The following is a 21822-nucleotide window of genomic DNA, read 5'->3' on the forward strand; positions in this document are numbered from 1 at the left end:
GAAAATGAGCGCTTAGAAAAGTTTTAAGTACTTTCTAAAAGTATGGGTCATTATTAAACAACACTCTTCAATTAGAAAAGCAGCTTCCTCTTTTTTCCAAAAAGCTGAATCATATGTGTCTTGTTTTATTTTTTTACATAATAGAAGCTAAAATAATACTGAATATTTTTTAAAAAATATACTAAAGGCTTTCTAATGCATTGACTCTGTTGGCTCTGCCACTGTGGTTAAGGGGTTCCCATCAATAAGTAGAAGGTCAAGGCAACAATTAGAAGCAGACAGAACGGAGAGGAGAAGGTCTGATAGGCAGCCGATGGCATAAAAATGTCCTCGTACTTGTAAATACTGACAACGCGCTCTGAAGTCGGTGGTGAGTCTATATCATGTCGGGTGATAGAGCCTTTGAGAAGAAAGAAAGAAAAAGGAACCAGCAAGAGAAAAAAGGTACAGATTTAAAATGATACATGCAAACCACAGAAAAATGAGACAAATCTTCAAAGAGCTGCTATTTTTTTCAAATATATTTTTAATATTAATATATGGATCACTAACAACTCCTGACTGACTCCCTTGCACATGGAAGTCTATGGGATGTTAAGTGGTAGCCTGCCCAGGCCAGATCAGAGAGGATGTGCTGTGTGTCTACAAGTCTGCATGTCTGTCTGGCCAAGTGGAATGGAGCGGTACGAAAGGAGGATAATTAAGATACCAAACAAGTTTTTGGACAGAAAGCATTTTTTGAGCTGGTTAGAAGAGGAAAAGGGGAAAGGCTGTATGTAAAGGCTGCTTCATAAGCTAAAATTGATAGGAAGGGCCTGACCTTTTGATTAACCAACATGAAACTCGGGTGAGGGAGACATGCCTATGAGTTCAGAGCAAAGATCTCCTTGGAAAACGGGCCTCAAAGGCAGGGTTTTGAAGGCACAATCTGCCAGGGAAGCTGTGCCATACTTGACATGCCCAGCCCCTACCCCAGTGTCCATGCTGGCTCTTGTTAACACAAACCAAACTCCTCGGGTTGGCAAGACTTTTTGTCTCAACAGGTCCTACTCACCTCTCTTCCCTAACCTCGCTCACCAGTCACCTTTGTGAATTCCCAGGCTTAACCATGTACCTCCAGTTCATGCCCTTCTTGAGAGACATCTAATCCCATATCCCCCTTTCAAGGCTCAGCTCACAGTCTATCCTCTTTGATAGACCTTAAGAGGATGGATAGGGTTTGATCACCAGAGAGGCATTAGAATAGTGTTCAGGAGACAGGAAAAGCACAAGCCTGTCTGTAAGGTAGGAATGCGTCCGTGCTGTTTGGAGATACTGAGAACAATGTCAGAATGCTGAGAGTGCTTACAGGCAAAGTCTCCAGTGTTGGGGAGGGCTTGGAATACTGGGTCATGATGCCATATATGTAAGAAGATGACCTTCAGGGGTACAGCACTTGCCAGCAATGTCAAATACTTGTTTTCATTTAACCCTTAGAATAATGCTATGAATTCAATATCATTATTATCCTCATTTTAGATAAAAAGAAATTAGAACTCAGAATTTAGATAAAGGCTAGATACAGCTACCAAGGGGCAGAATCAACACTCATACTCAGCATTTTAGATTCCAAACCCCATCATTTAAAATGAGTTCATTTCTCCAGCCTAAGACATAGTTTATTTCCCAGGGTACTAAGAGTAATCAAAAATATAATTGCAGATTCATTGTCAGTAACCTGGGAAATAAGCAAACGGAAAAGGGGTCACAAATCTGGAGGCATCCAGATGTTTTCCCAACTAGAAACAGTCAAAGAAAGGCATGAAATTTCCAATCAATCAATGGCAACAATTTGAAGGAAAGAAAAAGATCCTATTAGGCAATAGATGGGAAAAAAAAAAAAAGTTAAAGTGTCAGTCACTCAGTCGTATCCAGTTCTTTATGACCCCGTGAACTATAGTCCACCAGGCTCCTCTGTCCATGGAATTTTCTAGGCAAGAATAGTGGGGTGGGTAGCCATTTCCTTCTCCAGAGGATCTTCCTGACCCAGGGATCGAACACGAGTCTCGAGTCTCCTGCATTGGCAGGTGGATTCTTTACCACAACTGCCACCTGGGAATCCCCTGAGCAGATTCCTAAAGCTCTCTAAAATGAGGATGATAATTCCTACAATTCTGGAGGACATGGTGAGAAGTAAATGAGACCATTGTAAGAATTAGAGTCCATACACCATATACAGCAGACATACGATCTGTTTCATCAAGCCATAGCTCACCATATATTATCTTGTATATCTCACTCTAACTATGCGTGTGTATAACTTGTCCCATTCTGTGTTCATGTGTATAGTAAATCCATTACTATATTCTGAAGGCAGGATCATGTCTCCTTTTTCTGTGTTATACAAAGTGCTCATTACTTCCTTGTAAATAATGACTCCCAGCCAATAATGACTAAAGCACAGCAGTGTCTGGTGTTTAGTCCAGATGCCAAAATGTAAGCTTACCCTGAATGGCTGGACCCCAAGCAAACAGGTAATACCAACTCAAATGCAGATCGACAATCGTTTCATCTCTGGGAACATTTACAGGCCGTTTAAATCTGCAGGTGACCCGATTGTTCTCAAAAACTCCTTCTTCATCTCTGGCAGGGTTTCTCTGAATCTCCTTTGCCCACTGGCCTACGTTATAAAAGTGCTGTATGCGGACCCTGCCATTGTCGTCGTGGACGCAGGCCATGACATCGTCACCACCCTAACACAAAAGATGATGGAGAAAAAAAAGTTAAAGGTGCATCTTAGGCAAACTCTTCAGCTAAAAAGAAATTTCACTCCAAAATGTACATTCCGTGACCTCTGTAATTGGAAGTCTCACCCCCAAAATTGTTTTAAATGCCATTAAAAAAAGCTTTAATCAAGTGACCAGAGTCTGCACCACCATATCTGACATTGAGTGTCTCCTCATGTGCCACTTAGGGAAGATTACATCACCAGCTCTCTAGTAGTCCTGCCGAAAACACAGACACTTAACCTAATCATAAGCAAACAATTAAATCCAAATTGAAGGTCATTCTACAAAAAAAAGTGGCCTGTAACCTTCAAAAGGGTCAATATCATGAAAGACCAAAAAAGAAAAAGCTAAAAAACTGTTTCAAAATCAAGAAGACTAAAGATACTGTCATGTCAATACATGACAACTAATGGTGTTCCTAGACAGAACCCTGCATCATAGAATAAAATTTTCTATAAAGCATAGCATTGGGGCAAAGGGCAACTTTTGATAGTGGACAGTGTATCTGATAATACTGTAGTATCTATGTTAAACTTCCTGAATTTAATAAATTATATAATGAAAAAGAATATCCTTGATCTTAGGAAATACCTGCTTAAATATTTAGGGTTAAAGGGTCATGATGCCTTCAATTTAACCTCTCAAGTTTGTAGAAAATAATAAAAATCGTAAGTAGTAGAAGTCAGAGTAGCAGCAGCAGTTGCAGCAGCAGCAGAGAGAGAGAAAGCACGTACGGCAAACGTTACTGTTTGTGAAAAGGTTCTGGAACCAGATGGTGGTGGTTCCACACCATGAATGTAGTTGATGTCACTGAACTGTATACTTTAAAATGGTTAAAATAGTAAGTTTTAGGTTGTGTATGTTTTACCACAATGAAAAGTTACCATTTGGTGAAACATATATATAGGAGTTTATGAGACGACCCACTGGAAAAGCCCCTGATGCTGGGAAAGATTGAGGGCAGGAGGAGAAGGGGATGACAGAGGATGAGATGGTTGGATGGCATCACCAACTCAATGGACATGAGTTTGAGCAAATTCTGGGAGATAGTGAAGGACAGGGAAGCCTGGCGTGCCGCAGTCCATAGTCCCAAAGAGTCAGACACAACTTAGCAACTGAACAACAGGTGAAACATCTATATATACATATATATATGTATAGAGGAGTTTATGGTCCTATTGCCAGCATCTGTTGGATCATAAAGAAAGCAAGAGAATTCTAGAAAAACATCTATTTCTGCTTCATTGACTATGCTAAAGTCTTTGTGTGGATCACAACAAACTGTGGAAAATTCTTCAAGAGATGGGAATACCAGACCACCTTACCTGCCTCCTGAGAAATCTGTATGCAGGTCAAGAAGCAATAGTTAGAATCAGACATGGAAGAATGAATGGTTCAAAATTGGGAAATGAGTATGTCAAGGCTGTATATTGTCACCCTTCTTATTTAACTTATATGCAGAATACATCATGCAAAATGCTGGGTTGGATAAAGCTCAAGCTGGAATCAAGATTTCCAGGAGAAATATCTGTAACCTCAGATATGCAGATGACACCACCCTTATGGCAGAAAGCGAAGAGGAACTAAAAAGCTTCTTGATGAAGGTGAAAGATGAGAGTGAAAAAGCTGGCTTAAAACTAAACTTTCAAAAAATGAAGATCATGGCATCCAGTCCCATCACCTCATGGCAAATAGATGGGGAAAAAATGGAAACAGTGACAGACTTTATTTTCCTGGGCTCTAAAATCACTGCAGACGGTGACTGCAGTCATGAAGTTAAGAGACGCTTACTCCTTGGAAGAAAAGCTATGACAAACCTAGACAGCGAATTAAAAAGCAGAGACGTTAATTTGCCAACAAAGGTCCATCTAGTCAAAGCTATGGTTTTTCCAGTGGTCATGTACAGATGTGAGAGTTGGACCATAAAGAAGGTTGAGCACTGAAGAACTGATGCTTTCAAACTGTGGTGCCAGAGAAGCCTCTTGAGAATCCCGTGGATAGCAAAGAGATCAAACCAGTCAGTCCTAAAGGAAATCAGTCCTAAATATTCATTGGAAAGACTGCAGCTGAAGCTCCAATACTTTGGCCACCTGATGCGAAGAGCCAACTCATTGGAAAAGACTCTGATGCTGGGAAAGATTGAGAGCAGAAGAAGGGGGCAACAGAGGCTGAGATGGTTGGACAGCATCACCAACACAATGGACATGAATTTGAGCAAACTCCAGGAGATAGCAAACGACAGGGAAGACTGGCATGCGGCAGTCCACAGGGTCGCAAAGAGTCGGACATGACTGAGTGACTGAACAACAACATCAGTCCTACTCCTGCAACTTGCCTATAGGATTAATGTAAAAAAAAAAAAGTACCCCTCTGTGGAGAATGTTGGTAATGGAGGAGGCTCTGCATGTGTGGGGACAGGGTATATGGAAATTTTCTGTACCCTCTTCAATTTTGCTGTGAACCTAAAACCTCTCTAAAGAATAAAATCTAATAAAGAAATCAGCAATCCATTATTTCCGAAAAAAGGTCAATGACTATTACAAAGAGGTTCCATTTTGCTTTTCCTCTGCATCAGGTTTTGAAAAATTTTAAATCTGTGCTTCTTAGAGTAATAGGAAGAGAAAAATAAACCTAGATTTTAAAGGCCTTTAGATAGCAAAACGTCAGACATGAAATTTGGATGCTTCTTACCCAACCTCCCTCCTCTGAGCCCTCTAATGGTAACAGCTGCACCATGGGTGCAAATCCATTCCTGGACAAGAAATGGTCAATTGCACTGCCAGCCAGCCTGCTGGATGGCACACAACCACCCTCTCTCCCATTGACCCTGAAGTAGGAGATAAGTGACGTAGACTAGTATCCATGAAGTCTTACCAGGTGACCCCATGGTTTTGCCGCCTGGAATGAGAAGCTCATTCTTCTAGCGACCTCTCCAAAAACAAACTTAATGGAGTTTTGATTGCTTAGCCTGATCCCCAAATCTCTTCTTATGACCCACCTATAACCCACGTCCAATCCACCGGCAAAAGCCTGTCAGTATTACCTTCAAAACATACCTGAAACCTGGGCCCTTCCCACCACTCCTGCGGCCCCCATCTCATTCTAAGAACCTCAAAACAGACCAGGTGAAGAGAAGCATCTTATCCAAAAAGCAGCCGCACATGCAAAGGTTCAACGGCCTGAGAAAGTGTGGCTGTTTGGGAAGCACCTTGGCACAGTGCATGGCAAATGACGAGGCTCTGGAAGAAAGAGGGCAGAATGCGGCGGAGGCAGAGAGAAGCAGAGGTAAGCAATGGACAGCAACCTGGGCTCCTGCCTGTTCCTGTCCACAGTCCTTTCTGAGGGCCAGATGCATTCTTGACAAGGCATGATGTGGAATATTGAATCGTTGGACCCAATTCTTCACTCCCCTGTTGTTGTATTATATTATACACCTTCACAAGGCCTCTTGGTTGGGAAGAATACTTCTCTGCCCTTTCATTCTGGGTTAGGCTGGGTGACTTACTCTGGGCAACAGAATATTACCAGCAGATGTGATGTGAACACAGCTTTGAAATCAGCTTGGATGACTCTTGTGCTTCTGCCTCGGCCATGAAAAAAACATGCCTTGGGAGCCACTGGTTCCAGAATGATTAGACAATACCTGAATCCAAGCCATGGACTGGAGCCAAAAGCAACTGAGTCCCAGCCAATCCAAACACATGTGAGCAACAAATCAATGCTGACTGTTATTAGCCATGTGCTTTGGTGGGGCTCTCTTGCAGCATGACTGTGGAATTAACTAATGAATACAGGTACCAGGAGATACCCTGTACTCTCATAACCAACCCTTCCTTCTCCGTTTAAAATAACCTGAATTATTTTTTTTAACTTGTAATCAGAGAGACATAACTAGTATAATGGCTATCATGCTGTGATCAATTTACTTGCTTGGATAAAGAAAATCAAATACCAGGAATTGGCTTCTGCCATTTAAAAGTGGCATGGGCGCTTAGGGAAACATAACCACGCTCATTCTCTAAAATCTAAAGTGGTACAGCAGACAGAAGAGAGAAATCACCTTCCACCACGATCTGTGTCTTACCATTTTCTTGTCTGAAGAGAATCCAACTGCTACCCAACCATCGGTGTCTGCACTCAGCTCGAATTCCACATCAGCCCCTATCATCCGGTAGCTAAGGAAGTAGTCGCAGGTCTCTGCGTTACAGCCCGGCTTGCCGTATCTATAGGATAATCCAAAACAGGTGTTACTGCTTCCTCCTCGACGTCTTCAGAACACATTAAGAGAGCATCTCTGTGTCAGGCAGAATGCTAAGCAATATGAATCTTAGATCTCTGCTCCCTGGGATCTCAAAATCACAGTTTCATCCAGGAGAGACTGCGAAGATGATCTGCTCCTCTTTATCTATGTACAAACGAGGTCCAGAGATGGAAGGGACCTGCAGAGTGAATCAAGCTGTGGCACGGGCCTCAAGTCCTAGCCAGGGTTCTCTGCATCTTATTAAGAGTTTCTCAAATATTCGCAATTACCAAATTATTTCTGACTCCTTTTAGAGAACAAAAAAATCCTGAGTTAATAATTTAAATAATTTAGATTGCCATTTCTTTTCATTTACAAATTTTCAATTAACGAAAATGGACAAACTGAATACAGATTAAACCACAAATCCAGGACCTTTTAAATTCATAGCATTCAGGGGATAAATGATGTCATTGGCTGAAACTGACTTCCTACTTACCCACCCCTGGTATGTCTGATTGTACTCTGCAGGGTCTTTATTTTGAGCCTGTGTCTTACTACGAGTCACAACTCCATTCTCCTCTACTCTTATCTGTTTGAACGGCTCCAAAACCCTCATACATTCAAGGCACCAAACAAATGCCTCATTTATTTATATTCACTGGATGCAAATGCATCATTTACTTAAAAAATTTGCCTTTGGAAAAAAAAAAAAAATTTGCCTTTGCTCTATCGAGCTGCTTGGGGCTAATACAATTCCGACACTAAAGTAAGATGTTTATCCAGATAATCAGATTATACATTCGTTAATCCATTTAAGGAGCATCACTGAAATGAAAACATGAATTTAAAATTTTCTTACAGAGAACTTGTGGATCCTTTGAGGATCAGCAAGCCCTAGTTTTAGGCATACTGCCTTTCAGAAATGACTGAAAACTGCAGCAATGGGTGGGATAACCTAAGCTCAGATAAAAGGTATAGGATGCAAGGCTGCTAAGTACTAATGGAGGAGGGAGACAGGGAACATGCAGCTTTGCAGGCAGATACCCTGAGCAGCTGGCAAGGGGTGTAAGCTCAAGACCACAGGAACCGGAGTGAAAAAGCTGAAACAGGTGAGCAAAGCTAAGTGAGTGGGCCAGAAAGCAAGTCTCCGTGAAGCCAGCAGAGCACTAAAACTCCTTTTCTTCTCAAAAGTATCCCCTAATCACCAGAATTATTCATTGCTGGCTATCTTCCTCAATAATAATAGTATTACTAGATTTTTAAAAATTCCTTAGCAATACTCTTGCAATCCAAAAACTCAAACCCCCTGTATTCAGTTTTTAGTCCTTGGACTTTGAGTCCCGAACCAAAACAAGACAAAACACAAATTCATTGCAATGGCCATCAAAATCTTTACTCAAGGACAATTTGTTTTTGGAAATAAAGGACTCAAAGGAAAGGAGGCTTTCCCAACAAAGCAGAGCTGTCTAGATGGAAGGTCACTGTCTAGCTGTTTTCTAGCTCCAGTCTATCACATCTAGATAGAATACTACTAATAATCAGGTGCTAGATCTGAAATAACTAGCTGGACACTATAATCAGTGTGAATTGACTAGCTAGAATCATATAGCTATCCACAGTTATAACTATTGTTTTAAAAAGGACGTGGGTCTTAGACACATCTCTTGGGTTGGCCCAAATGTTCGTTTGGGTGGTTTTTCCATAAGATGTTATGGTAAACCCAAATGAATATTTGGGCCAACCCAATATTATTGCCTGTCCTGCCCACACCCATACTGAATGAGCAAAGACAAATTCTGTGTCATGTAATTCTTCTTCATACAGCCAACTGGTTAGACCCCCGAGTCAATGGCATACAGTCATAAATGAAGAACCAGAGAAGTAAGTTCTAGGGCCAAGGGGCGTGAGACAGCTCAAGGCCTTTAAGGCTGCAACCTGGGCTGGCCATTGGAAATAGGTTACATTCGTGCTGAAGTTATGAGGGGTGTGGGCTCCTGGTGAGAGTGAACTGCATGCAATTTAAATACTACCTTGAGAAGCAAATCAAAGTCTTAGCTTTAAAGTTCTCCAACTCACAGATCTACCAACCTAAAGCAGCCCTTAGTCTTTCCACAGTCATCCACTTTGATTTTGGCAAATGGATCCACAGGAGGAGCAGTAGGGAAAGGGTAACCTGGCCAGTGAGAATAAATAATGGTTAGAAAATCCAGGAATAGCATTTCCAATGAGAAAAGCTACTTTTTAGTAGGTTGACTATTCTCTATCGCATGAGTCTAGAAATAGTCAAAGCCTCAGAAAAGAGCTCAGTTGATGCCTAATCCCCCTCTTCATGAGGGCAGGTATGGGGCACACATCTTTGAAGCCAGCCTACATGTTAACTGAGAAAGGGCTTTCTTCTCATTTACAGGTAGAGTGCTTGGGGCACTGAAAGAGGACATAATATCATAACCACTGGTTCACCAGTGTCCACTGGAAGCATGAAAATAGAGTTTTATTCCATACACTTGCTCTAAGAGAAAGAATGAACAATTCTCTATTTGATAGCAGAAGCTTTCCATTTATAGCTATATATTATAATAGGATCTCTCTGTTTCTGTGAACTTGTTTTTCATCAAGCTGTAGAGAACATTTTCATATCTCATATAAATTTGTTAATCACATCATTTCATGCATCTTTCTTGTAAGATGACTTAACATCATAATGCATTCAGTTCAGTTTAGTTCAGTCGCTCAGTCGCGTTGGACTCTTTGAGACCCCATGAATTGCAGCACGCCGGCCTCTCTGTCCATCACCAACTCCCGGAGTTCACTCAGACTCACGACCATCGAGTCAATGATGCCATCCAGCCATCTCATCCTCTGTTGTCCCCTTCTCCTCCTGCCCCTAATCCCTCCCAGCATCAGAGTCTTTTCCAATGAGTCAACTCTTCGTATGAGGTGACCAAAGTACTGGAGTTTCAGCTTTAGCATCATTCCTTCCAAAGAAATCCCAGGGCTGATCTCCTTCAGAATGGACTGGTTGGATCTCCTTGCAGTCCAGGGTACTCTCAAGAGTCTTCTCCAATAATGCATTTAACCACACATCAAAGGAGAGCCTGCACTGTGCTTCCAGTTTGTGACCACAAGTATTTTTACTCTAGGCTGTTCACTCCATGTACACAGGAATTGTGTGTGATTCATCTGGTATTCTCTGCCCAGCACAGTGCTTGGCACTGGACATTGATTATGCAATGAATCAATTAAATCACCCATAGATATTAGGCAATGTAAATACACTTTAAAAATTATTGTATTAGTTTTTCTTTTCTCACTATTCTGAAGTCCTTTGTGATTTGTAATGCTTTTTTAAATGAGGTTTTGTTTACTTTGTTTCATTAAATTAAAGACCAACAGGTCACACTTGCCTGGTTTATATCTGTACATTTTGTGTTCATCTCTACTACCAGATATCTGTTCATCTCTACTACCCTAGATCTTTATTTTTAATTGGAAGATAACTGCTTTACAATGTTGTGCTGGTTTCTGCTGTACAATGTGAATTAGCTATAAGTATACATATATTCCCTCCCTCTTCAGCCTCCCTCCCACCCCTCCTCCACCTTACCCCTCTAGGCTGACTACCCTATATGTTGATCAAATGCTAAAAAGTACAACCCTACCTTCTCACCATCCTTAAGTACTTGGGCAAAATGCATTACTTTTTCTACTTTCATAATTATTTTATGCTAAGTCCTATGTCCACTTCAGTACTTTAGACTGAGTTCTGCCTTGGATGAGTTTTTATCTTGATATTTATTGAGTTCACTGCTACAACTATGTCAAGCATCTTCCTATACATTCTTCCTTTTAGCTTTCACTACAATGCCATGGCCATTTTTTTTCTTGGGATATTTATCCAGGAATGCAACAACTACCTATGTTTGTTAAGATTCTAGAGGTGTCTGAAAGAGACAATCCCATGTAATGTTGTTTCTGACTAAGGTTCCCCATCTTCTTCCGTTATACTTTCTAGCATCTAGAATAATTCATCAGCATACAGCAGGTTTCCAGCTCAATAAACGCCAGTCATTATTATTATTGGTTTATTATTACTGTTACATTTTAAAACTAACCATTGGGTAAGATCATCTCTAGAAGAATGGGTTTCTAAGCTCCAAGTAAGAGCAAGTTTTAGAACAAAGGTCACTTATAAATGTACTGAACTGGTTTATTTAGTGTTGGCAAATGGCTCATTTGTTGGGGTTTTTCTAGCACTGATTCCCTTTTATCTTATATGCTTCTAAATCTTGGAATGAGAACTTATGTTGTCAAATGCATTTCGGCACCATTTAATAATGTCACGTTGCGCTCATTTTGTAAGATGGTTTTAAAAGGTATTTATTTTTGGCTGCAGTGGGCCTTTGTTGCTGTGTGTGGGCTTTCTCTAGCTGCAGCAGACAGGGGCTGCTCTCCAGCCGCAGTGCGTGGACTTCTTGTGGTGGTGGCTTCTCTGGCTGCAAAGCACAGGCGCTTCAGCAGCTGCAGCACGGTGGCTCAGCAGTTGTGGTGTGTGGGCTTAGCTGTCCTTCGGCATGTGGAATCTTCCCAGACCAGGGATACAGCCTGTGAGCCTGTGTCCCCTGCACTGGCAGGTGGATTCTGAGCCACTGGACCACCAGGGAAGTCCTGTATAATATATAACCAGGGAAGATGCTGCATAATAAAGAATTTGATGGGTTTTTGTTCCTGGTTCCTGGGTGGGAGGGAGAGACTCTAAATCTTTGGAATTTCCCAGTGGGTCTTTGTTATTCATGAGCCCCTTGGGATCACACCTGCATTTATGCTAAGAGATAAAATGACTCAGGATGGAGGCTGGTCACTAGGAAGACCAAACACATGGGTACAGGTTTGGGGCTTGAGCCAGCCCCACCTGGGGCAGTGGGGAGGGGAGTGTAAAAGGGCTGGAGATTGAGTTCAATAATGTAGCTAATGATTAAATTAACCATGCCTAGGCGATGAAACCCCAACAGAAACTTTGGACACTGAAGCTGAATGCAGCTTCCTGGTTGGTGAATACACTGAAGTGCCAGGAGGGTGACATGTCCTGATTCCATGGAGAAGAATATTTCCTTCTAGGACAGGACATGAAAACTGTATTTGTGGGCTCCCAGACTCTGACCTGTGTGCAGCTTCATTGGCTGTTCCTGAGTGGTCCTGAGTTCCTTGATACTAAAACTACAATTGTATGCACAGCCCATTTCTGAATCCTCTGAGATATTCTCTTGAATTACAGAACACGAGAGGGATTGTGGGTGGCCCTTGGATTGGTAGCCAGCTGGTCTGAAGTGAGGACAGTCTTGTTGCGGACCATGCCCTTTAACCTGTTGGGGTTATGAGTGCCAGAACTGAATTTCAAGACAACAGCTGGGTTTGGTATCAGAAGATAAGCAGAGAAATATTTTATTTTTTTTTCCTGAAATTAAATGATCTCCCTGTTTGGAATAAAGTAAGTTGGAACCACATGCCAATATTTAAGCTCCTATATCTCAGCTACAGCTCAACCTCTATAGTCAGCTCTAGGATGGGCTAGGACTCTGCAAACCACATTTCTCCTCTGCCAGCTCGCTAGGTTCTGCCAAAAGGAAACATTAGAGGGAGGCTTAGAGGCAGGAGGACCTGCCAAAACAAGACCATTTGTTCCTGTTTGACTGCTGTCCAGTCAGCAAGTCCTCAGCAACTCCACTTCATCCCTGCAGTGTCAATTGGTTTGAGTTTCCAGCCTTTTTTTCTTTTTCTTTTCTAGCTGTTTTCTAGACTCCCAGAACCAGCCTCATCAAAGGAACCAGCATTAGCTGGGCAGACAACCCACTCTCAGAGGATGGGTGAACCTCTGGATTGAGGTCCCTTGTCTGAGCTCCCAGGTTCTCAAAACCTCAAGCCCTTTTCTCTGCTCCCTCAGCCCCAGGGCTGGCAGCTGCTTCCCACAGTGACTTTCTCTGAGCTCCCTTTATGCTTCTGTAGTCTCCCAACACCTTCTCAGACAGCTCTCTGGGCTGGTCATCTGGGCTGGTTTTCAAAAAGCTTAAAAAACTGGTTCCTGGCTTTCCTACTGAACCTTTGGGTAGAGACTAAATGTATTAATTAATACATTTGGGTAGAGACTAAATGTATTAATCCTTAACTACCAGTACAAATGTATTTGTAGAAACCACATCTTATTAGCAGTTGTCATCTTGACATCTAGAAAATGATATTGAATAGGATCTATTTTGCATGCACTGTACAATTTTATTGGAAAACTATTTTGATTGTAGAATTCTAAGTACCCTAGGTGCACAGATGAATGATATTTCTCTTAGTTTACAGAATACTCCATTGAATGGATATACCACCTGTTTTTAATCCATTCACAGGTTGACAGACAGTTGGGCTGTTTCTACTTTTTGGCTACTATGAATAATGCTGCCATGAACATCTGTGCACAAGCTTTAGTATGAACATACGTTTTCAGTTCTCTTGGAGTAGGACTGCCATGTCATATGATAACTCTCATGTTTAACTTTGTGAGGAACTATCAAATTATTTTCCAAAGTAACCGTACCATTTTACATTCTTACCAGCAATGTATTGTGGAAGCGTCCTTTTCAAAAATTTTTATAGTCAGCCTAGTAGATGTGAAGTGGTATCTCGTTATGACTGTGATTTGCATTTCCTTAATGACGAACTCCGGGAGTTGGTGATGGACAGGGAGGCCTGGCGTGCTGCGATTCATGGGGTCGCAAAGAGTCGGACACGACTGAGCGACTGAACTGAACTGAACTGAATGATGTTGAGTATAATTTCATGTGCCTGTTGGTTATTTGTGTATCTTCTTTGGAGAAAGGTCTATTTAGAGCCTTTCTCAATTTTAAATAGGGTTAGCTGTCTTTTTATGTTGGGTTGCAATGTATTAGCTTTTAAATCTCTGCTATGTCTAGGCTTAATGAGCTTCCCAGGTGGCTGGTGGTAAAGAATCTGCCTGCAATGCAAGAGATGCAGGTTCAATCCTTGGGTCAGGGAGATTCTCTGGAGAAGGAAATGCAACCCGCTCCAGTATTCTGGCCTGGGAAATCCCGTGGACAGAGGAGCCTGGCCGGCCATAGTCCACGGGGTCATAAACAGTCGGACACGGTTTAGCGATTGAGCACACATCCACGTCTAGGGTTACTTCCCCTTTTTCTTCCATTCCTAACATGTCCTTTCTTCTCTTTTTCTCTCGATCAATTTTGTCAGTATCCTATTGTGATAGTTAATTTTGTGGGTCAACTTGGCTGGGCTAGGTGCCCAGATATACAGTCAAGCAATATTCTGGATATTTCTGTAAGAGTGTTTTTGGATGAGACAAACATTTACCATTTTAAATCAGTGGACTCTGAGTAAAACAGATTGCCTTCCATAATGTGGGCAGGCTTCTCCCCCAGCTGGGGAGAACAAAAAGACTGACGTTCCCCAAGAAGAGTGAATTCTGAGGCAGATGGCCTTCAGCCTTGAACTACAACATTGGCTCTCTCTTGGGGCTCCAGCCTGCCAGCCCGCCCTGCAGATTCTGGACTTCCCAACCTCCAAAATTGTGTGAGCCAAGTCCTTAAAACAAATTTCTCTCTAAATAAGTAAGTTGAAAATAAAAAAAAGAAAGAATAAAGATTTCTCTTTCATCTACACACTCTCTCCCATCTACACACACACACACACACGCACGCACACATATACACCCTACCAGTTCTGTTTCTCTGGCTAACCCTTTCATTCGTATTTTCAAAAAATCATTTTTTACTTTTTTGATCCTCTTTACAACCCACTCCAGTATTCTTGCCTGGAGAATCCCATGGATAGAAGAGCCTGGTGGGCTACAGTCCATGGGATTGCAAAGGGTCAGACACAACTGAAGTGACTTAACACACATGCGCTGAATATTTGGTTTCTATTCCATTGAATACTGCACATGCTTATTATTTCTTTCCTCCGATTTTCTTTAGAGTTATTCTTTTTCTAACCTCACAGTTTTTTTGGCATTTCTCCTGTTCCCATATCAACATTTAAGCCCAACTATCAGCTGCCTCCAGGGGTTTCCACCTGGACATTACACAGGCAAAGTGATTCCAGGTGCCCAACACCTCCCAGATGGCCTTCCTCCTGTGTTTTCTGTCTTAGTGAAGAATCCCACCACCCTCCGCAGGCTCCCAACCCTGAAACCCTAGATTCCTCCACCTGGAACACCTTCTCCACCACCATTCCTTTCATTCCCACTCCTGAAGCCCGAGCCAGCTTCTTGGCTATTGTGCCACCTCCGCTCTGCCTTCCCTACTTCCCTTCTAATTCTTCCACTGCCTGCCAGGTTTCTAAAACAGCAATCGGATCTTGTCACAGTGCTGCTTGGAGATCTTTACTGGCCTCTCCCCACCCTCTCCTACCTCTCTGCGCTCCGTCATCTTCCTGAGAAATACGGGTCGGATACCCAGACTGGCCAGCTTCTCATTCTCCCTTTAGCTTTGTCCATGCTCCCACTTTAAAAATTATTATTGGTTTTACATTTTTTTATGTACTTATTTTTAATTTTGGCTGCCCTGGGTCTTTGTGGCAGTGCTCAGGATTTCTCTACCTGTGCCTCATGGGGGCCTCTGTAGTAGCACACTGGCATAGTTCCCAGGGATTGCAGCTGCATCCCTGGGGTTGGAAGGCAGATTCTTAACTACTGGACCACCACCGAAGTCCCTTATTACTATGTTTTTATGTTTTTGTTTATTTATTCCTTTCCCTCCACTTTCCATTTTAGTGCTTTTTCCCCCCTCTCTCTCTATCTAAAATTAAATTTGGGTTAAGACCAAATAATACTGGCTTGGGGCCAAACATTTTTTTCTCTTTCACTTCCGTTCTTCTCACATGTGTCCTATAAACCCCTCCAATAACTATTCTGTTTTGCAGGATTAAACCCATTTTTTTTCTCCCTTCAGCTATTCCTATCACATAAGAGGCACTTATTTTCTTGGTTCATTTTTCCAGGTTCTCAACATGCTTTTGTGGTTTCCATTCTTGTCGAACTCGCAGCCACTATCCATTCCTCTTTTGCAATCCCTTGAGCCTGTTTTGCCATACTCCACTGGGTGGTTAATGGCTTCTGGTTTGCTATTTATTGCTTCTAATTAACTCCTTGGATCATAGCTCTCAGGTATTAATTTAGTACTTAATTCCTTGTGAAGTTTTAACCAGAAATTATCTGTTCACATCTCCGAGAGTGGCTGCATCAGCCACTTTCTCTTTCTGGACTGTCTGAATCACTTCTGCTTAGCAGAGCCACACAGCGAAGTGAAAATGTCAAGGGGCTCTATAAAATGGAACATTCCACCCCTGTGGAGTCTGTTCAGCAAAGCTTTCATCGTAGCAATCCATCACTCAGGAACCTGCCACTCCCAACGGACTACCCCATCACTTCCAAGCCCCTCTTCTCAAACTTGCCCATGAAAATGCCCCATCCTATCTGTTCAACTGCATTTCCCAGAGCAGGTCAGCAACTTGTACCACCTTATCCATAAGGTCAATCAACAAACCCACCCAGTTCTCTGCTACTTTCTAGCTGTGTGACTTCAGCTACAATATTTAAATCTTCTGTAGGTCAGTTCCTTTAATTCTAAAGCGGGAATGGCAAGAGTGTCTAAGTCAGCGCATTGCCCTAAAGAATAAAGTTAATATGGATATGGTACTTAGAACAGGGACTGGCACACAGTAAGCACTTACTAAAAGCACAAATTAGTATTACGATTGGGCTAGATTCATGGAGATAAATTAGGTTTAGACTATTTACCTTTAAATTATTTACCCTTTCTGTTATTTGTTTTCGTTTTATTTTTCTGCCCCCAAACAGTATATATACAGTTTCTACTTTTTCACCGAACAAGGTGATGCTATCTTTGTTCAAACCGAAGTACAAATGAATAGATACTATAGATGTACCCATGTTGGGAGGCTGTCTTTTTAATCTTAGTATATATGCTTCCCTGGTGGCTCAGACAGTAAAGAATTCACCTGCAGTGCAGGAGACCCAGATTCAATCCCTGGGTTGGGAAGATCCCCTGGAGAAGGGCATAGCAACCCAGTCCAGCATTTTTGCCTGGAGAATTCCATGGACAGAGGAGCCTGGTGGGCTACAATCCATGGGGTTGCAATAAGTCAGACATGACTGAGCGACTAACACTTTCACTTTCAATGCCCAATTTGATTTTCTTTTCAGAGAACACTCAGAACAGGAGGTTTGCCCATAATCATGCAGTAATCTGTTTTATATTCTATTGTTATACTGAATATATAGATTCTGGCTTGAGAATCTCAAGGGGAAAAGGTATGAATTATAGGATTCAAGCACCAAGAACCTATCCAAACTCAACCACAGAGAGTTCAAGGGTCATGGCAGGGTTAGATAGTGTGCTGTGGGAAAATACCTTGCCTAACAGCAGAGAATGGGAGGAAAAATCAGGGAAGACTCCCTGAAAGAGGTGGCATTTGAGCTGGGACTGTAAGGAAGAGTAGTATGGGCTAAGACAGTAGGAGCCCCCAAAAATTCTGAAAACTAGCATCATTAAATCAAAACATAATTAAAGTTTAAAAAACAGACATTTCAGGAGGTGATTAGAAACATCAAATTAGCCAGTGTTCACTCTCTGGCCTGGGGGTCTTGTACAATCTGGACACTGGAGAAATGGTCTCTGAAGAAGGTAGATAATGGTCACTGGGCTGTCCTATAGTTTCAGGAAATTCTCTATCCCATTATTCTAATTCCCTTTTTCTGATTTCACACTACCAGGCTGCTTTTTTTTTTTTTTTTTTAATTCAGTCTGTTGGCAATTTTCAACCTGAGAAGGGGGTACCCTGCAAAGAGAAAACAAGTAGCCCAATCACCAGAAAAAGAAAACCCCACTTGCACTGACAGAAAGAAAGAATCGTTTAGGGTGCTATTCCCACCTCTTCACTTGCCACTTCCTTTACCATCAACTAGGCTCCCTCCTTCCTTCTCCACTGAATTCATCCCAGGAGAACTTGCCCATTGCCTCTCACTTTCTGAATCTGTCGACTACTTTGTCTTCCCTGGGCCTCCCCGTGGCACAGGACACTTTCTGATGCCCTCTTTTCCTTCACCTTCTGGGTGGGACACCCTTCTGGGACATCCCCTGGTTCTGCTTCTCCCTCTCTGGCAGCACCCTTTTAAGGCAGTGCCACTGATGATTTCTAAGGATCTTGGGAAAGTCTCTACTCAGGACCCCATTACCCAGCCTAGGTCCAGGGTAATCTGGGAGAGGTGCTAACCCCTGAGAGGCTTACCCCACAAACATCCCCACTAGCATCCACCAGATGGTTGTAGGGTCAGCCTTTGAAGATAAGCAAAATGGTCAAAGAAAGGAGCAGAGTGGACAATGAAGGCTCAGTGCAAGGGAGACAGGGAGTGAGAGATGGCTGTAAAAGAAAGTTGAGTCAGAGAGAAAATTCCAGGTGTAGGAGATGAAGCTTCATCCAGGGAGGAGGGTGGACCTATCACAGATTTTTGAGGGTTAGAGCCAGGCTTCCAGGAGCATATGCAGAATGGTCAAGGGTGGCAAGCAGACAAACTAGCAATCTGTACACCGATCCCAGGCCTTTTACCCCTGTGGGGTCACCTCACCTAAGTGCCTCCCCCTTCTGTCTCACCAGAGTCTCTTAGACTTCCTGGTTCAGCTCTGTAAAGCCTTAGGGCTGCAGCGCACCTGATGTCCACATTCATAAAACTGCCTGGACTACACAACTAACTCCATTCTCTCTGCATATACAAACTGACATAGAATCTGACCTTGTCCTCCATTAGAGAACATGTGCCCAGTGAAAACACAATTTCTCACATGCCACCTCTGAGTCACCTGGCCGTGTGCTAAGCAGACTATGAACAGTATCACTATGTATTAAATGCTTCCAGAAAGAGATGGCTTTTGTATTAATACTGTGTAGTCTTTATTTTGGGGTTGCTTTGGGTTCTGTGGCTGCGCACAGGCTTTCTCCAGTTGAAGAGAGCAGGGCTTCTCTCTACTTGTGGTGCACGGGCTTCTTACTTCTTATTCTTGTGGAGCATGGGCTCTAGGGCACGTGGGCTCAGTAATTGCAGCTCACGAGTTCCAGGGTACAGGCTCAGTAGTGGTGGTGCATGGGCTTGGCAGCCCTGCCACATATGGGACCAGGGATCAAACCCCTGTCCTCTGCACTGGCAGGTGGGTTCTTAATCACTGATACACCAGGGAAGTCCTACACTACGTATTCTTTCTCAGAGCCATAGATTCTACTCCTGCTTGCTGTCCTTCTACCCTGCCCCTGCACTCTCCTTCTCCCAGGCCACATGGCCACCCAACTAGAAGACTCCACTTTCAAGCCTCCCATGCAGCTAAGTTATATGATTAGGTTCTTGCCAGAGGAATGTGAATAACGGATTTGTGCAACCAGCCTAAAAGGTAACTGCTTGTCCTGAACTGCCTCTCTTTCTCATTTCCTCCAGCTTGAAAGAAGACATGCAAACAGCATGACTTCCACATAGATGAGAACAAAGCCTTAGGGCATGCAGGAACAACAAGGAAGGGACCTCGGTCTTTGAATGACATTGTGGAACAGAGCTGGCCTACCAGTCTAGAACAGTCAGACTCTTTCTTGTGAGAGAAAAATAAGCTATCTTATTTAAGCCACTATATGTTGGGGGTCCCTGTTTCAACAGGTAAGCATCTACCTGGCTAATCTATTTCCCCAAATCCATTTCTCCATAGAATACAGTAAGTCCAATTTTTGAACTAGTCATATTCCTTTCCAGCTAAAAGGCTACATTTCCCAGTCTCCTTTGCACCTATGTGTGAGCACATGACTAGGTTGTGGCTAATGAAGTGTAAGTGGAATTGTTTCATGGGATTTCTGAGTAATCTCTTTATAGTCAGTGACCTTCTTCTTCCCACTTCTTCTTTCCCACTGTCTGGAAAGTGAATGTAATAGCTGGCAATCAAGCAGCCATTTTGGGCCATGAAGTTACACACTAAGAGTTGTGAAGAAGCAGAAGACCAGGATTAGTGTCTCAGATGACCAGTTCTAGACTGCCTGCTTCTGGATTTCTTTACATAACAGAGAAATTTCTATCTTACTTGTGTTGTTAACATGTGTTTGTTGTAGGTAAGTAGGTAAACTTAATCCCAAGTAACAGAGGCACCCAGCATCGTATCAGCTGCTGGGACAGACAACATTTCAAACCCCAACTTGATTCTTAGATATTCCTCTTAGCAGAGAAAAGGAAAATCACTTTCCAAACAGCAGAACTAAGAAGCCAGTTTCCATTCCTTCTGAAGAGAATCAGCTTGGCTTTTGTGCTCACTGAAATATTGCCTGTGCAAGGAGGTCTGCGTGACAAACCCCCAATTGCTGGACCCAGGAGACCCCAACGATGGTGGCTCACACTAGGGGTTCATGACACATGGGAAAACAGTACTGAAGGGGGTTGGAAGTGGGGAGGGAGGTGTGACCCAGCTCTCGGGGGCAGGGGCGGGGGGGGGCGCTGAGCAGCGAGCAGGAACAGAACGCTTAAGTTGGAACAGTAGCCACGGCATATGTAGGTCAATACAGACATGCAGGAAACAAGGCAATCTCTCTTTAAGAGGCGTCTTGGGCTTCCCACCAGCTACTCTGATTTCACACACTCTAGGCCAGATGACAGTCTCCTCCCCTTACCATGCGCTACCCCATCCCTGTCACAGATAGACGCTGAAACCTGGGGGATGGCGGAAGCGGGGGAGAGCGCGAGGGGGACGGGGTTGGGGGGGTTGACTCAGCCCCAGGTTCGCAGCCTGCAGGTTCGCAGGACTTGGCTGACCATCTCCCTCCCGGCCTCAGTCTCCCCACCTGTAAAGCCAGCAGCGGGTGGAAGGCGCTGACAGCTCTCCGGATCTCTTCTCCAGGCCGATGGGCAGGGTGAGCCTTGTGCTCCGCGGTCGGGCCTCGGCTGAGCCAGCGGAGCCTCCATTCGCCTCCTAACCGATTCCCGCCCCCCTCCGCCCCCGCCCCCACCCCTCTCCTGCCGCCTCCGTCCCCCATCCCGGGTCTCCGCTCCCGCAGCCCCTCATCCTCCCGCAGCCTCACCCTCCTCGGACAGGTAGCGCAGATCGTAGAACTCCCCGGCGAAGGTGCCGTAGGAGGAGTCGTGGCGCGGCACCGCCTCGTCGGCGCTCGAGTCCCCCCGCGCACGGCCCCGGGGTCCCCGGCCCCCCGGGCCCGCGCCGTCGTCCGCCGGGCTGGCTGCACAGGCGGCCGGCCCGGCCAGCAGGAGCAACAGCAGCTGCGCCCAGGACCGGCGCGACCGCGCCATCGCTGCGCACCGATCCCGCAGCCAGGCCGCTCGGGCCGCCTCGGGGGCGCCGCGGGCGCGGGGCCGGGACTGCGTCGCCGCCAGCACGCGTCCGCCCCCAGCCTGCAGCCCGCGCAGCCGCGGAGCCGCCCGCACCCGCCGCCTCCCAGCCCAGGCTGCGCATCCTCGCTCGCGCCTGGAGCCTCGGCTTCTTCTAACATCCTCACCTCCTCGGCCGGACTGTCTCTGCCTCCGTCCTTTTCCCCATTTCTCCTCCCTCCCTCCATGAGTCTCTCACCGAACAGATATGACCCTACTTCACTTTTGATACTACTCAAAAAGTGGTCCATGGACCTGCGGCATGAACATCCCCAAGTGCCAGGAACGTTAGCATCACTAATCTCTGGCCCCACGGCAGACATCTATATGAATCAGGATGCATTTTTCCAAGATTCCCGGGAGGCCCC

At 44.1% G+C, this 21822-nt stretch overlaps 1 protein-coding gene across 1 annotated transcript; it reads right to left on the minus strand.

The window, feature by feature from the left end:
- Nucleotides 1–227: 227 nt before the first annotated feature.
- On the minus strand, nt 228–21391 carry FRRS1L (ferric chelate reductase 1 like). Its single transcript, XM_052645341.1, has 5 exons — nt 21151–21391; nt 9100–9184; nt 6853–6991; nt 2486–2732; nt 228–400 (listed from the first exon to the last, which is right to left on the minus strand). The coding sequence occupies exons 1-5, from the start codon at nt 21374–21376 to the stop codon at nt 228–230; spliced, it is 870 nt and encodes a 289-aa protein (XP_052501301.1). The 5' UTR covers nt 21377–21391.
- Between the last annotated feature and the right edge of the window lie 431 nt (nt 21392–21822).

This window comes from Budorcas taxicolor, chromosome 8, assembly GCF_023091745.1.
Source record: "Budorcas taxicolor isolate Tak-1 chromosome 8, Takin1.1, whole genome shotgun sequence".
Classification (NCBI taxonomy): domain Eukaryota; kingdom Metazoa; phylum Chordata; class Mammalia; order Artiodactyla; family Bovidae; genus Budorcas; species Budorcas taxicolor.

Coding starts and splice junctions, on each gene's coding strand:
- FRRS1L (XM_052645341.1), bottom strand. CDS start 21,376: ATGGCGCGGTCGCGCCGGTCCTGGGCGCAGCTGCTGTTGCTCCTGCTG. Junction 6,992..9,099: donor AAGACTAAGGGCTGCTTTAG/GTTGGTAGATCT, acceptor ATTATCCTATAG/ATACGGCAAGCCGGGCTGTA. Junction 401..2,485: donor TTGGGGTCCAGCCATTCAGG/GTAAGCTTACAT, acceptor TTCTTCTCAAAG/GCTCTATCACCCGACATGAT.